At 36.6% G+C, this 17,583-nt stretch overlaps 1 protein-coding gene and 1 pseudogene across 1 annotated transcript in view; both read right to left on the reverse strand.

Moving 5' to 3' along the window:
* CFAP54 (cilia and flagella associated protein 54) overlaps nt 1–17,583 on the reverse strand; it is a 267,535-nt gene that overhangs the window by 116,453 nt on the left and 133,499 nt on the right. Inside the window, 5 exon segments of the mRNA XM_077772255.1 lie at nt 1,452–1,560; nt 5,315–5,450; nt 5,551–5,774; nt 14,340–14,567; nt 16,266–16,447. Coding sequence (XP_077628381.1) covers nt 1,452–1,560; nt 5,315–5,450; nt 5,551–5,774; nt 14,340–14,567; nt 16,266–16,447 — 879 coding nt within the window.
* Nucleotides 9,847–11,139, reverse strand: LOC144238485 (translationally-controlled tumor protein-like; annotated as a pseudogene).

The raw sequence follows: 17,583 nt of genomic DNA on the forward strand, positions 1-17,583 counted from the left end.
CTCTGCTTCCATGCGGCATGCTTTCAATTCATTCCCCATGCTGCTGCCTGAGGTTCTTTCAAAAGTGCAAATATGATCATTTATTTCCTTCTTTAAATCCTTTTAATTAGCCCCACTCAGCTTTCCAGATAAATCCAAATCTCTTTATCCTGCCTTCTAAGACCCTCCTGCCAACCTTTCTAACCTCAGTTTTGCCTTTTCCTTTTTACGTTAGCTCCACTAAATTACGTGCACAGCGATGCTGTTAACTACTACTGCTTACAGTGGAAGCAGCAGGGGTAGTCATAATATGACAGATCTTATCACCCAATACTATAATCTCTGGCTTATTTATCAGTCTCTTTCAATGGGTTGGAAATTCCAGTATAATAAATCTTTAGTCTTACTAAATTTTTAGTCTCTTTGTAATCTCAGGACCTAGTACAGCACTTAACACACAGCAGACACTCAGTAAATGTTTGCTAAATGACTGAATGGCCACCTAAACTGATGTACTAAATGAATGAATGATTATATACATACATACATGCATGCATAAAATCAATAGATAAATAGGGGCGCCTGGGTGACTTAGTCGGTTAAGCGTCCGACTTTCGCTTAGGTCATGATCTCGCGGTTTGTGGGTTCGAGCCCCGCGTCGGGCTCTGTGCTGACTGCCAGCTCGGAGCCTGGAGCCTGTTTCAGTCTGTGACTCCCTCTCTCTCTGACCCTCCCCTGCTCACGCTGTCTCTCTCTCTCTCCTAGAAATAAATAAAACATTAAAAAAAATTTTTTTTTAAAATCAATAGATAAATAAATGAAAGAATCCTAACATGTCAAAGGAAAGATTTGCATTCCTTTCCTATACCAGAAACAGAGACACATGAAAAGTGCAATTGTGAGAAGGCATTATCTCCATTTTCATCTTTTTCTATTGCCTCTCCTACAGGGTGCACTGTCAAAATATTCCAGGTGGGCTTCTCAGCTAAAAGCAAAGGAGCCATGATGTCCTCTCATGTTCTCCTGTGCTCTAGTGAGAAGACCTACAACTTAACTGTGATAGAGCCAACAGAACTATCTATATTGATTATGGGAGTTATTATGGAAGTCTAGACACAGCGTGAAAGAAAATAGTAAAAGGTCAATTTGAAAAGTTCCCAAGTGAGATAAAAACAGGGGAAACGTGCAAAACAGTTTTTTTTCCATGCTTATTTTTTAAATAAATTTTTTCTCCTTCTTTTCTTTCCCTTCTTTAACTTACAGATTAAACTAATCAAAACATGTGTTTTAATTCCCCTTACATGACATTTATAGCAACAGAAGATGGTAAATATCAAATGGGTTATTTTCAGTCCAATAAACTTGTGAAAGAGAATTGGCAAACATTTGAATTATGGAAGATGTGACATGCAGAGCACAACAGTGAACCTTGCTGTAAAAAAAAAAAAGCTTCAAGCTAAAGTGGTTCCAACCTGAATAGATAAGGGTTTTAAAGAAATCTGTGCAGTTTCCTGAATCTTTCTCTTCGCTTGTTGGATGATCAATCTTGAGCTGCTTCCCAATGAAATTTCGGCAGGTTATCTTTAAAAAGGAAAACAATTATTATGTAGGTATCTATAGCTAAAAATTTAGCTTACTTAAGATGTTTATCTTACTTTTCAGTTGTCAAGAAAAAATAAGTACAATAGGATGCTACAAATAAAAACTAGCGGAGTAGCATTTGATCATGAGAACTTTCAGGAAAAAAAGCTGCTATATACCATTTTATATTTCTATTGTACAGCACAGCTGGAAGAGCTTTAGGCAAATTATGTAAAGAAATTAGAATATGACTCTCTGATATTCTATAAATCCACAAGTCTAAATATATCTTCTATTATGCAAGTTAAAACATATCCAAAATATAGGCTGTTTTTCCAGTGGCTGATTTTTTCACCCTACTCATAATTAATTCAATTTCAACTTCCCTGGTGAGGTTTTTTGGAACTAACTTCCTCTGTACTATTTTAAAAATTTATTTTCTAACAGATACTTAAGTCCTAAAATTGTAAAATATCTGAAGTCAGAAAAACTTTAGACAAAAAGAAATTCTTTTAAAACGCCTAAGAACCTGATCTTTCTGTTTCTCCATTCCTGCTCCTCGAACTAACCTATTTCTCAAAATACAGACCTCCTTGAATCTCAGTGTAATGTAGATGCTGCTCCTTTATTGCCCATTGTAAGTGTGTGTACAATGAGACATAAACAGTCTAATAAAATGCAAATTCCTTCCTGTGGCCTATTAAGACCCTATTAGACCTGGTCTTCCCCCCATCCCAGCTGTATTAAATAAATCTTTACAGAAAATCTGTTATGTGTCAGTCACTTCTCTAAGCTCAAGGATAATATAGTGAACAAAGTAAACCAAAGTTCCTATTTTATGGAACTTATTCTAGAGGAAGTAGAAACACAATAAGCAAAATAGGGAAGTACATTATAGAGTCTATTAAAACGTTATAAACGCTATAGACAGAAATAGAGCAAACAGGTATATAAATTTATATCAGATACATTTATCTCATACAGAATATCCCATAAATTTCTTTATCTCATACAGAAAGTGACATTTGGCAAGGACTAGAGAAAGGTGGGTAAAAATCAGTGTGGATATTTGGGGGAGGAACATTCCAAGCAGGGGAGCAGCAAATGCAATACCAAGACAGGAACGTCTCAAAGAACAGAGTAGCTGAATTCTGCAGGGAAGTAATAAGAGATGAGCCACTGGAAATCTCGGGGGCTGGGGGGTAGGGGGGATATGTAGAACATTAAGGCTGTCATAAGGATGTTCACTTCATCTCTGAATCAGATGGGAAGCTGCTATAGGGTGTAATGGGGAGGAATAACACAATCTGACTTAGGGGTTTAAAAGGTCATCCTAACTGCTGTATTGAGAATAGACCAGGCCAGAAGCAGGGGTTCAAGGAAGTTGGAAGCAAGAATACTGATTAGGAAGTCATTGCATGACTCCAAGCAAATATAACACTGCCTACTTTATCAGAGAAAGAGTGATAGAGGCAGTGAGAAGTGGTCAGGTTCTGAATACATTTTGAAGGTAGAAGATTTGATAACCAATTTGAAGTAAGGTATGAGAGCAAGAGAGGAGTCTGGGATATCTCTAAGCTGTTTTGCCTGAGCAACAAGGAGGACAGTGTTGTCATCAACTGAAGTGTGGAACACTTGTGAGAATAGGTTTGTTTGAGGTATACTAAATTTCAGAAGTTTATTAATCTTCTAGGGGCGCCTGGGTGGCTCAGTCAGTTAAGGTGACTTCAGCTCAAGTCATGATCTCATGGTTCATGGGTTTGAGCCCCATGTCAGGCTCTGTGCTGACAGCCAGCTCAGAGCCTGAAGCCTGTTTCAGATTCTGTATCTCCCTCTCTCTCTGACCCTCCTCTGCTCACGCTGTCTCTCTCCCTCTCTCAAAAATAAATAAAACATTTTTAAAAATTATTTAAAAAATAAAATAAAATAAACTTCTAAAAGATGACTTTGATTAGGTAGTACGATGGTTTTTTGGTGGGTCAGATTGGTTAAGTTGAACTACGAGGACAAAAGGGAGGGAAGTAGCCATTTTGTAGCATACACACACTTCGTCCTAGCTATTCAGACACTAATATAGCTGCCACTATGAAGGGATTTTGCTCATACTAATTAAAGTCCCTAATAAATTTGTTTTAAGCTAAATAAATTATCTTTGGTGGGGCCTGACCTAAGCAGGTGAGTCCTTGATGTGCTGGAGGTCTCCAGACTCCAAACTCCAAACAGCATGCAGGTCTACAACTGCTTTTTCCTCAGTGCATCATCCCTCACTAACTGCCTAAGGATAACAGCTTCTGGCTATACCTGTAGGGTTCCTTCCCACTCATGAGCCTGACTGTCCACCTTACAATTTTGGACTTATCTGGTCAGCCCCCACAATCACATAAAACAATTCCTTATAATATATCTTGAGAGATGACAGATAGAAAAATAGACAGACAGATAGATAATAGATCTAACTAGTTCTGCTTCTCTGGTTGAACCCTGACAGATATAGGCAATTACATGTCAACACAGAACTCAGAAGAAAAACTCAGCTGTAATTTCAAGAGACATTAGCATAAAGATGGTACTTAGAGACATAGACTGAATTAGCTCCCCAAGGGAGAGCATGTGGAGAGTATGAGACACTGGGGAGGAGAAGAAGAAGCAAAGCCCCCCTCTTTCTACCCTCTCCCCCATCTGCTACACTCTAGTCATCCAGTCCTTCTTTTCGTCTCACCTCAGGGCTTTTGCCCTTGTCCTTCTTCCCTTGGGCTGCAAGTCTCTTTCTTTTGTATGACTGGCTATTTCTCATCAGATGTTACCATCCTGAAGAGGCCTTCCAGATCACCTTGCTGAAGTTTCCACCACCCACCCACCTATCTCATTGACTGATTTTATTCTTTTCAGAAAATTCATAATGACCATAAGTCTTTTTAATGTATCTGTTTACATGTTTATTATCTGGCCCTACTTCTACCCCTCTGAAATTAAACTCCATAAAGCAAGAACTTAGACTGTATTCTCACTGCATGGAATATGCAGGGGGCAACTGTATGCAAGGGCCATAAGGAACCTCTGTGAGAAGGAAACGGAGTCCCCACTGTGTCACTGCAACGCCACAAGCACACAGACTGGTATGTGAGGCAGGGACTAGACTACAGCCCTCACATATTCCAGGGACCCTTGGGCAGGACACAGTCTGTAAAACTGTATGCAATGGCTCTGGTATAAGATAGTCGATACACGTTTATTACATTAATAAATGAAAGAATTTACTTCCCTTTTCTCCACCTAACTCAAGGCTGCACCGTGACTTTCATGGGCCTTAGATACTTTTGCCTGCATGAGACCACACCTCTATAAAAATATCAAAAATTGTATTTTATGATGATGTTGGCATAAATACAAGTATATTAATAGTAAAAATTAAAACATTTTCTTTAACCTAAAAGTTACTTTTTGTCTTCATATTTTAAAAAAATTAAAACATTTAGTGGGCCTCTAAAAGTACTGTGGCTCTAGACAATGTCCTCACTGTACCTAACAAACACCTCAGCTCTGACCTGAACATAAGTTTCCTATGGACAAGGACTTAGTTTTTGTTTACCCTGTACCTGGAAAATACTGACACATAGCAGACTTTCGATAATATTTGTTGCTATGAATGATAAATGCCTCAGTGAAAATAATATTTATTTGATCCCTAAATTTTCATATTTAATATGTACACTCATTAGAAGTCACAAGGCATGAATAACAGAGCCAAATTCACCTTCTCTTCATATTCAGCTTCATATCTTGCACAAGGTTGTTGGGTAATATCTGGGCCATTGAACTTAGATATTCTTAGAAGAAGCTGGCGCTGTGCATATACCAGGAGTGGTGTCACTTGCTCTGTGTATCTCTCACTAGACAAGGGTAGAAATACATTGAAAAGCGGACATTCATGAAAACACATTTTTAACACTAAAGCTTGTCACTTTCAATTGCCCTTACAGTGATACTTACTGTGAAATTGTATTGAACTGGATGGCAAGTGATACTAGAGTCTCCCATTTTTCCACTTGATATAAAACCTCCAGAGCCTTTAACACAAAGTCATGGATCCATTTCAAATCAACCACATTTACATCATCCAAAGGATGCTCAAAATTAAGGCTAGAACCACCATTATCATTTTTAATATTTCCATAGCAGCTTGGAACACTGAATTCCCCTTTTTCTTCAATAGCCTGCAAGTAGAACATGGAAAAAAAATTGTGTTTTTTCAGATTTTACTACACATTTGTTCTGGAAACCAAAGGTGATAAAAATATAACATATTATGGAAAGAGCTCAAATGTCCATCCACGGATGAATGGATAAATAAAATTACTCAGCAATCAAAAAGAATGAAATCTTGCCATTTACAACTATGTGGATGGAACTATAGGGTATCATGCTAAATGAAATTAGTCAGTCAGAGAAAGACAAATATCATATGAATTCACTCATAGAGGACTTTAAGGTACAAAACAGATAATCATAAGGGAAGGGAAACAAAAATAATATAAAAACAAGAAGGGGGACAAAAACATAAGAGACTCTTAAATATGGAGAACAAACAGAGGGTTACTGGAGGGGTTGTGGGAGGGGGGATGGGCTAAATGTGGAAGGGGCATTAAGGAATCTACTCCTGAAATGACTGTTGCACTATATGCTAACTAACTTGTATGTAAATTTTTAAAAAATAAATTAAATAAAAATACATATTAATATATAACATAGAAATGAAATGGAAGACATAAAAATTTAAATGTTTTTATTATGCAAATCCAAGCTTGAATATTGCTATTCAACAGAACTTTCTATGATAATGGAAATGTGCTATATATGTGTTGTTTGATATAGTAGCCACTAAGCATGTGTGGATATTGGAGCTATTGAAAAATGACTATTGCACCTGAACTTTTACATTTACTTAATCTTAATTAATTTAAGTTTAAATTTAAATAGCCATGTGCAGTCTAGACATTACCATATTAGACAGCAAAGACTGAGGTCTATACTTCCTGGTACATAGTCACTATCTATGTAAGTAAGGATATTAAACCAATAAGATAAAGTTTTGAGGAAGAATGTGTTTGAGTATATACAAATAATTAAGTTTCCATAATATATTTGCTTACATTCATCATTTGCAGCATAATATGTCCAATTCCCCAATGCAAAGGTCAAACCTATGAAGAAGGAAATCTAGAAAACCCTGCTTTTGCCTAAGTTAAAGAGATACTATGTAACTAATATATTAATTTCCCATGAGTCCCTGATGCATTTGTGTATACCCCTAGAAATTTTTTAGATAAAACCCCTCATATCCACCTATAAGCCAGGTTGTAGCCCAACAAATAGTTGGGTAACACAAGAACAGCCCCTCTTAAGCCAGTGTTACCATTAAGAGTAATCCATGCATTGGAGGAGGGTACTTGTGAGGATGAGCACTGGGTGTTATATGGAAACCAAGTTGACAATAAACTATTTGTAAAAAAAAGAATAAAATCTTGCCATTTGCAACAACATAGATGGATCTAGAAAGTATGATGCAAATGACAAAGTCAGAGAAAGACAAATGATTTCACTCATGTGTAAAATTTAAGAAAGAAAACAAATGAACATATGGAAGGGAAGAGAAAAAGGAAAAAGAGAGAGGGAGAGAGGGAAATGAACCATAAGGGACTATTCAAGATAGAGAACAAACTGAGGGTTGATTGAAGGAGGTGGTGGGGTGGTGGATGGATGATGGGTATTAAGGAGAACATTTGTTATGATGAGCACTGAGTGTTATATGTAAGTGATGAATCACTGAATTCTACTCTTGAAACTAATATTGCACTGTATGTTAAATGACTGAACTTAAATTAAAAAATTGAAAACAAGAAAAAAAAGGGTAATCCATGCATGGTGGAGGGGAGATGTCCACAAAAGTAGAAAACAAACATCTCTAACAAGATTCATGGTCCTTGAAGTTGGAAGAAACCTAGGAAGTCATCTGGCTGTGCAATGCAATATGTATACCTCAAGTCAGGCTGTGTTGGCATGAATAGGTGTGTCATATGTGACCTATGTGAATTTGCCTCCTTAGCACAGTCCCTGCACATGGGACATACTCAATGAAAGGTAGTTTCCATTTTATTGATGCTATGAGCTCCATACCTCTAATCCACTGATTTCTATAGTAAGACTTCCAACAGCAAAGAGAGGCACAAAGGGCGATCTCCATTTCCTTGACCTCAGGGTTCCAAGCGAAGACACTGTTGGCCTTTACTCAATCCTCTGGGTGAGTGTGGGAGAAATCAAGCCTGTCCCACTCAACTTTTCCCAGGTGGCTGCTCTATCAGAGCCTGCCTGCCTCTAGGATGACACATTCTTTATTCAGATATGGGTAAATTTCCTGGGCCATCCCTGAAGAAGGAGGGTATCTGCTATCAGTTAGTCTTGCCTAGATCTACACAGTAAGTTTACTTCTGGGATGAAAGATAAGGAAGACCTCTGTGGTTACTCTATCATCCAAGATAGCTTTCATCAACAACAAAGCTGACATTGTATCTCCAATTGTCAAGAAAGAAGGGGGAAAAGGTATTATTTATTTGCTTCCTAATTTTGGTAACATTACCTAACAACATTAAGAAATAAATAGGAATGGCATTTGGGGGTCAAAATAGCATATGTAAAGTGAAGTTTCTGGCATGGTAAAGATCAGTCTTTAAATTCTGAAGATTAAGTATGGGTCATGTGTAATTTTCAAAAATTTTTTCTTAAAGAAAATTTCTAACACTTACTAACCACAATAATACAATCCTACCTAAAAAAAGAGATTAGCAAAAAAGCCCTCCAAAATGCTACTGAATAATTACTGTTCACATTTTCTTCACATCTTACAAAATTTTTAAGTGCATTAGTTTGAAATGGGATCATAATAAGGTCCAAACAATGCAATCATTTATGTCTTCCAAGGATTTTTTTAATCTATAGGTTCTATCTCCTCTTTTTATACTTCAATTTTTTGATGAAGAAGCCAGGTTGTTTGTCCTGTAGAGTTCCCATAGTCTAGATTTTACTGATGCATCCCTACGGTTTCATTCCAAATGTTTCTCTGTCCCTTGGATTTTTTGTAAATTGTTGGTTAGATTCAAATGCTTGCTCTGATTTATTTATTTTTATTGATTTTTTTCCAGCAAGTCTACTTCACAGGTACATTTCATCCTTCCATGAATTTATAAGGAATTGGAAAATCCTTATATGTGAATTTCAATATTTTTTCTTTGTTTCTTACTTGAAAGTTCTATAAAGAAAAAATTCTCTTCATCAACTATCAACTATTTGGTTATTCTCAGGTATAGTTCATACAGGAAAGGTAATCAGCCTTTTATGATTCACCAAGGAGCTGTTTCTTTTAGTAGGAAACAGTTTTTTAAAGAATACATCTGGGTTTTGAGATTTGTCACTTCTTTTTTGGATCATTTGAATTGCTTTGACACCTTTGTAAAATATTGATTGACTATATGTATGAGTCTATTATTAAAATTCTCTGTTTATTTCATTCATATGTTTCTCTCTTTATGCCAGTATCATACTCTCCTAATTACTATAGTATTCATAAGCCTTAAAGCTGGGTAAGAGTTCTCCAAATTTGTTTCTGTTATTTATTTTCTTTAAGTGTTTATTCATTTATTTTGAGAGAGAGAGAGAGAGAGAGAGAGAGAATCCTAAGTAGGCTCCACACTGTCAGCACAGAGCCCAATGTGGAGCTCAAACTCATGAACCATGAGATCATGACCAGAGCAGAAACCAAGAGTAGGATGTTTAACTGGCTGAGTCACCCAGGCACACTAAATTTGTTCTTCTTAAAGATTTTCTTGGCCATTCACTTTTCTTTGCATTTGTGTATAAATTTTTAAATGAACTGTCAATTTGCACCCCCCAGAATTGTCTGTTGGAATCAATCTTTTCTGAATCAATAGATCAAATTGGAAATAAATGATATCCTAGCAGTATTAAGTATTTGGGTTCATGAACATGATATATCTCTGCATCTATTTAGATCTTCTTTTATTTTTTTCTGCAATGTTTTATAATTTTAAGTATAAATCTCTTACACAGATTTCATAGGCTACATCCTTAGATACTTGATATTTTGAATGGTATTTTTAAAATTTCATTTCCTAGTTGCTTTCCACTAGTACAAAGAAATACAATTTATTTTTGTTATACTGACTTTATGGGCTGTTATTTTGTTTATTAGTTCTAGTAGTTGCCTTTTAGAGGTTAGAATTTTCTATATAAAAATTCATAGTGTTCCTTTCTAATCTGTGTGTCTTTTGTTTCTTTATCTGTCTTATTGCACTTGTCAGGATATCTGGCATGATACTGAACAAAAGTGGTATGAGCAGACGTCCTTACTTTTTCCCAGTCTTAGAGGGAAATACACAATAATTTCACCATTAAGTATGATGTTAACAGTAATTTTTATCAGGTTTTCCTAGTTTTCTGAGAGTCTTTAACATCAGTGACATTGCTTTTGTTTTGCTTCCAACTGTATTAGTCTCTTGTTATTCTTTTGATAATCTCTTCCAGAGTTAACTACTTCTGTTTTGAGATGATAAAATGTTTAATGATCCACTTCACATTTGGTGCTCTATGTATATGGTCTTTTCCTTTACTTCAACTTAGAATTAAGACTTATAATTCTTGTTTCTTTTATGTATCAGTCCCAGAAGTAGCTTTCCCTGTTGACGATATATGAAGATAGTCTTATGCTTTCTGGTCTACAGCCAGGCTCTATCTTCTCTAAGAACACTGTAAGACACTTATTTTAAATACATATTAAATAAGAGATATTCTCTCAAGTTCAAATGCATTTTATTTTTAGGCAACCTACATGATACGTTTTTTTCTTTAAGCAAATCACCCCACCCCAAATAAATCAACATCAAAAGAAATGAAGAGATCAAGATGACATCACCCAGTTGTTTAAGTCCTGGTGTTGTGTGGATGCATGAAAAGCAGCAGCCAGTTATGATAATGGGTGATAGATCCAAAGTAACTGCCATTTTGTTAACATTTTTCATTTCTAAACCATCCTTAAAGAAAATCATATATGGGGTCACATCACCCTCACAGTAGTCCAGCAGAGCAACCTTGCCATCAGGATTCATGTTTTCACCAATAAGGAACCGGCAGTTTTTGAAATTAACAAAGATGTGCTTGATTTGTCTGCAGCCTCTGTTATAAAAGGTTTTACATTTCCTGGTCTCTGTTCTTCAAGTTTGCCTTAGACTGATGTCCTATTATCTATGACGTATTTTTTGTAAGCTTCATTTGTGAAGCTTCTTTTCTGCTAAGTAATGGTTCCTGACAATATCAATGTCAACGATTACTGTGCTTTCAGTACCTTCACCTTGGGGGCCTTCAGCAGAGTACATTTCCATCAATGATACCTTCTTTCCTACTGACCATCTTCCCCTTCACCTCCAGGCAGAGCCCATTCACAACCTCCTGAATCCTGTAGATGTCAGTGTATATCTCATCATGGCTGATGAGGTCCGGGTAGATAATCATGATGGCGGTCAGAGAAAGAGGACAGCAGCCCTGGCTTAGCAGGAACCCAGAGTTCAGAACAAGAGCCGCACAGCTGGAGCAGCACTCAGGGGTGGGGGTGGGGGGCAGCTGGTAGAAAAAGCGATATCAAATTTTGTAAATGCTTTTGCCATATCCATTTCAATGGCCATATATTTGTCTCCTTTATCCTATTAATATGGTGAATGATCTTGATTGATCTTTAAATGTCAACCTTACATTTCTGGGATAAATCCACTTGATCGCCATTTGTGTAACTGTACATACTATATACCTCATTTGCATATTTTATATATTGCTGGGATTGATCTGATAATATTTCATTAAGGATTTTTATGCCTATGTTCATGAGTGATGTGGTTCATACTTTTCATTTTGATGTATCCGTCAGGGTTAAACTGGCTTTGCTGCTAAAAAGAACTTGGTATATGATTTATTATTTTGTCCTTATATGTTTGTTAGAATTCTGCAGCAAAATATTCTGTGCCTGGAGGTTTTTTTTATCTCAAAGTCCCTAATTATAAACTGTTTCTTTAATATATTTAGGGCAATTCATTTTTTCTGTTGCTTCTTGTGTCAGATTTGTTAGTTGAGCTTTCCAATAAACGTGTTCATTTTATCTAAATTATTAAATCCATTAGTAAAAGTGGATCATAATATTGTCTCATTTTTCTTTTACTAACTATAGGACCTATAGTTATATCCCTCTTCCTCAATGTTATCAGTAATTTATGCTTTTCTTTCTTTTTGTTCTTCACTTTTGTTCTTCAATTTTGTCCTAGGATTCTGCCAATTATAATAATATTTTCAAAGGATCAATTTATTAACTTTAATAATTTTGTTTTTTATATCTAACTTATTTCTGCTCTTATTTTTTCATTTCTTATTTCCTTCATTCTTTTTACTTTTCATTTGCTCTTCTTTTTCAAGCTCCTATAGGTGCACACTTAGATAACTGATGTTATATCTTTCTTCTTTTCTATTAAATGGTTAAAGCTATTAAGTTCCCTCTAAGCAACAGTTTATGTGCATACCACAAAATTTGATACATTACCATCAGTTTGAAATATTTTTACATTTCTCTTGTGTTTTTTCTTTGACCCATGGATTATGTAGAACTGTGTGGTTTAATTTCCAGATACTTAGGAGAGTTTTCTTCCTAATTTTTATTAATCTCTTTATAAGGTAATGGTCAGAGAACATACTTTTTTTTAGTCTTTTAAATTTTATTATGACTTACTGTTTTACTCTGCCGATGATCTACCTTGGTAAGCACACCACGTGCACGTGCACTTGTGCTCTGTTTCCAACCCATGTACTGCACTTCAATTCTGACATTAACTACCTTCCCAGAACTAAGGTAGTGGTAGTAGTAGTAGTAGAGAGTCTGCTCCCTACATTTAAAGACTCAGGCATCCACAAAACTGCCCTTACTTCAGATGTCAGCCACAAGTCTCAGGTGCCTGCACTTCTGACTAAGCAGCTATAAATTTAGGGTTTTCATAACCGCCTCAGTTTCAATAATTGGCTAGTACTCACCTAAAACACTATACTTGGGATTACAGTTTTATTATAAAAGATACAACTCAGGAACAGCCAAATGAAAGAAGTACCCAGTCTGGCAGGGTCCCAGATAAGGAGCTTCCATGCCCTCTCCCCATAGAGTCAGGTTACAACTGCCTAATACATCAATGCTTTCACCAACCTGGAAGCTCTTCAAGTATACTTTGAATCTCTGTTATTAGGAGCATACACATTTATGATTAGTATGCCTTCCTGATTAATTGAGCTTCTTCTCATTATGAAATGTCTCTCTTTATCTGTCACAATACTCCTTGATTTAAAGGTTATTTTAACTAATATTAATAAAGTCTTACCAGTTTTTTTAATGCTTATTGCATTCATGGTAATATCTCTTTCCACTGTCTTATTTTCAATCAATTTCTTTACATTCAGAGTACTTCTCCTGGGGTCAACTATATGTGTCTTTCTTTTTATCCAACAATCTCTGCCTTTCGACTAGGGTGTTTAAACCACTTATGTTTAATATAATTATTGATATAATTGGTTTAGATTTATTATTTTCTACTTGCTTTCTGTTTGGCCCATGTATTTTTGTTCCTCTGTCTCTTTTTTCCTGCCTTCTTTAATTAACAGACCACTATTTAGTCTTCCACTTCACTGCAATTGATTTTAACTCTCTTTTTTTGGTAGTTACTCTAAGGATTATTAAATGCATCCTTAACTTATCACATTCTACTTATAGTTAATATTGTACCACTTTATGTTTATATAAAATGTAAAAAAATGACAGTTTAACTTTATTTACTCTCAGTCTTTTGTGCTATTGTTTTCATATATTTTGTGCTATTGTTTTCATATATTTTACACCGGGAAATGTTATAAATGCTATTTTTTCATATATTTTGTGCTATTGTTTTCATATATTTTACACCGGGAAATGTTATAAACTCCATGACTCAATGTGCATATGTGTTTATTAATTTTCAATGTGTTTAGGTTATATTATGCTTGCATTTTTTTCCATTTCATTTTCATGCTTTAAACCATAGTGTGTAGATTTTTTTTTAATGTTTTATTTATTTCTAGGAGAGAGAGAGAGAGAGACAGCGTGAGCAGGGGAGGGTCAGAGAGAGAGGGAGTCACAGACTCTGAAACAGGCTCCAGGCTCTGAGCTGGCAGTGAGCACAGAGCCCGACGCGGGGCTCGAACCCACAAACCACAAGATCATGACCTAAGCAAAAGTCGGACGCTTAACCGACTAAGCCACCCAGGCGCCCCGTAGTGTGTAGATTTTAAGACACTGCAAATTCTATGAGATCTGGAATAATAGAACAAGGAAAAAAAAAAAAAAGAGAAAAAAAAAAAAAAAAAAAAAAAAGCTATGAGGATTAAACGTATTACAGTTTATGCAGCAGTTGAAGCTCAGTAAATGTTACTTTCTGTTTCCTTTAAAAAATGGAATTTTCAGGCTAAGATATTTGTAATTAACATCAATGTATGCTGTGCATTGTGAACCAAATAATAATGAGAAGCAAATGAATTCTAGACAAGCCAAATAAGAACTCATGGAAAATATTAATTTCCATTTATTCCAAGCTGCATGGTAAAAATTATTTGTTAATTGAATACAATAAAAATAATTACCCAAATGCCCTTACCTTAATAGAATTGGTATTCTGTAGTTCTATTAACATGTCAATAAGTAATTCTGCTCCTAAATAGAATGGCAAAACACAGGTACAGAGGAAAGCATCCTGACTAATAGGAAATGTATTATGGAGATCCACTGCTTGTTTAAGAAGTATCTGTAGCTCCTGAGTAAAGTTCCAAAAGGCCCGACAGCAATTCTGAAGCAGAGTCCAATAGCCTCCACGATGAGCAAGAACCTAAGACAAACACACATTCAAAAGATCCCAAAGTTTCAAAAGACAGAGATCTCTGAACAACTTCATCTTTCTGCAAAAATAATGTCAATAATAAAAATAATACCATCTATCATGTCATTTATATCATTATCCCAGTTAATTCTATCAATAGCTCCTATGAAATAAGTATGCACTAGTATTCTACTTAATTTAGAGATAAGGAAACAGAGGCATGGAGCTAACTTGCCCAAGGTCATGATCTGCTAAGTGGTCAGCTAGGATGTGCACACCAGCAGTCTGACTCTAACATTCCCATTGTTCTAGGCTCTGGGAATGTGGCGGTGAGCAAGGGTAACTGGGTCTGCCCTTGTGCTGCTTCAGTTTCTTAGGGGAGACTGATACTAAATAAGTAGACAAAAATGTAATTTCAGGGAATAATAAGTATTATAAAGAAAAATAAAGCAGAAATGGGTCAGAATCTGACAAGCATGGAGGAATATGTCCTTTTAAATAGAGTGGTCAGAAAAAATGTCTTCTCTGAGGAGGTGACATGAGCAGAGACTTGAATGTTGAGTTAAACAAATCATGTGAAGGTGAGAGTAGGGGTGTTGGGAGGAGGAGAGCATTTGAAACCAAGAGAGCAGCAAGTGCCAAGGATGGAGGTTGAACCTGAGGGATGAGGAAGGGACAAGCAAGCTCAGTGCTGCCAAGATCACAAAGAGAAGGCTGGACTGAACAAGAGCAAGATGAATTGAGTTCCGAGAGGCGAGCAGGACCCAGACCTTCCAGGGCCCCGAAGCTGGTGGAAAGGATTGAATGCAATGCTCATGATCAAGGAGGTTGATGTGGGCTTACTTCACATTTTTTAAGAAATCACCCTCTCGGGGGGCAGGGGGGAGATGGGCATGGAGGAGGGAACTTGTGGGGTAGAGCACTGGGTGTTATATGGAAACCAATTTGACAATAAACTATTTGTAAAAAAATTAAATTTAATTTCATTTAAAAAAAAAGAAAAAAAAGAAATCACCCTCTTTGCAGAGAAAATGGGAACTCAAGTATTCTAGAAAGGATAGATTTCCTCTCAATTCTTGAGAGGTTTGAAGTATATGCCATTCCTGCTATGAGAAAAAGAAAACTATTTTATAGCTAATGATTCCAATTCTGAGTTTAATAATGTATCATATAATAATGTATCATATAATATTTAAGAAAAAAAAAAGAAAAGCATTTGAGAGAAGACACAACTGGGCCTGTAGAAGTGAGGCATCAGGGCCAAGAGTAGGGCTTTCCTGTAGCCCAGAAAGAGTAATCCCTGTGCTAGAGGGAACAAGGGGTTTATGGTGCCCTAGGTGAGAGCAAGACTCCAGAGGAACCACTGGTGTCACCGGAGAAGGCCATGTACCAAGTGTGGCAAGAGAGTGGCACAGGGGTATCTGAATAGTCACAGAGATTAAGGACAAAGGCTACCTCAGCTTTGCACCAATGGGTGACTGATGACTAAAGCAGCTCACCCTGTCGCTGACTTGACAATGTGTAAATCCTCAACACTATGGCAGGCAAACCTCAAAAATGACTGACAAGAAACTCAGCAAATTTAGTCTCAAAGTTGAAACTGAAATTATGGACAGTAAGTAAATCAACCCAATATATCTTAAATGCCCAAACTGATGCCCTGAGATTTATTTCTATTACATTAGCAAATTAGAAGGACCACCTTACCATCGCTCTCCTGCAATATAAAAAGATTTTCGTAAAATGATCTAATAGACACAAATTTGCTGCTCGATCCTTTTCTTTAGAACTAAGACCCGACTGAGAGTCTGAGTCATAAACTGTTTGTGTCTTCGACACATTTTCATCACTCATTCTGGAGTTAATAAATGTGGAAAATTCTTCAGCATCTGCAGTACAAAAATAAAGTACAACATTATTGAAAACAGAAAATTCTAGAAGACATAGGTGATAAGCATCAAATCAGTAATTAAGGTAAGAAATGCTATATAAATTTGGAGGAAGCACAGGAGTAACACGGACACAGTGAATCAAGAAAGGTTTCTAGAGAAGGAGGCACTTAGATTAGGTCTTAAAGAGTAAACATGCTTTAGCTATGCTGGAAGACTATGGGGAAGAACATTCTGGGCAACAGTGATGGCCAAAGGAACAATGCAGAGGCGGGAGTGTCATGTTTTCTGAGGGACCAATGACAGGATCCCACTGTTCCTTAATTTTCCCCTATACAGTCTATTATTCCCAGGACACATACACTAGAAGGTAAGTAGCATCTCTTGGAGTTGGGTAGTGCAGCAACCACGTTCATTCCTTATCCTGTGGGTGTGGTATAAAGATGCAAACTTCTCCTACCACAAACCTTCCTTTAAAACTCTGCATTAAAGAATAAATCTTGGGGCACCTGGGTGGCTCAGTCGGTTAAGCATCCAACTCTTTTCTTTTTTTTAATGTTTATTTTGAGAGACACAGACAGAGACAGAGACAGAGTGTGAGCAGGGTAGGAGCAGAGAGAGATGGAGGCACAGAATCTGAAGCAGGCTCCAGACTCCTAGCTGTCAGCACAGAGCCTAATGCAGAGATTGAACTCACAAACTGAAAGATCATGACCTGAGCTGAAGTCAGACGCTTAACTGACTGAGCCACTCAGGCACCCTGGTTAAGCATCCAACTCTTGATTTGGGGCTCAGGTCATGATCTCACAGTTCATGAGATCAAGCCCTGTTTCAGGCTCTATGCTGACAGCAGAGAGCCTGCTTGGGATTCTCTCTCTGCCCCTCCCCTGCTTGCATATGCTCTCTTTCTCTCAAAATAAATAAACTTTGAAAAAAAAAAAAAAGAAGTCTCAATAGCAGAATATTCTATTGTTGATTCCATGGGAAGTCTTACACAGCCAGTTTAAAAAAAAAAAAAACAAACCTCAAGAAGCTATATATTACAATCTACATATAAAACTCAGACTCTATGTCAAGGGAATTTACTTTCAAATACTTCAGTATTCATAGTATAACATGAAGGTACCAGTTAAATC

Source organism: Crocuta crocuta, unplaced genomic scaffold (genome assembly GCF_008692635.1).
Source record: "Crocuta crocuta isolate KB4526 unplaced genomic scaffold, BGI_CrCroc_1.0 scaffold216, whole genome shotgun sequence".
NCBI classification, from domain to species: Eukaryota; Metazoa; Chordata; class Mammalia; order Carnivora; family Hyaenidae; genus Crocuta; species Crocuta crocuta.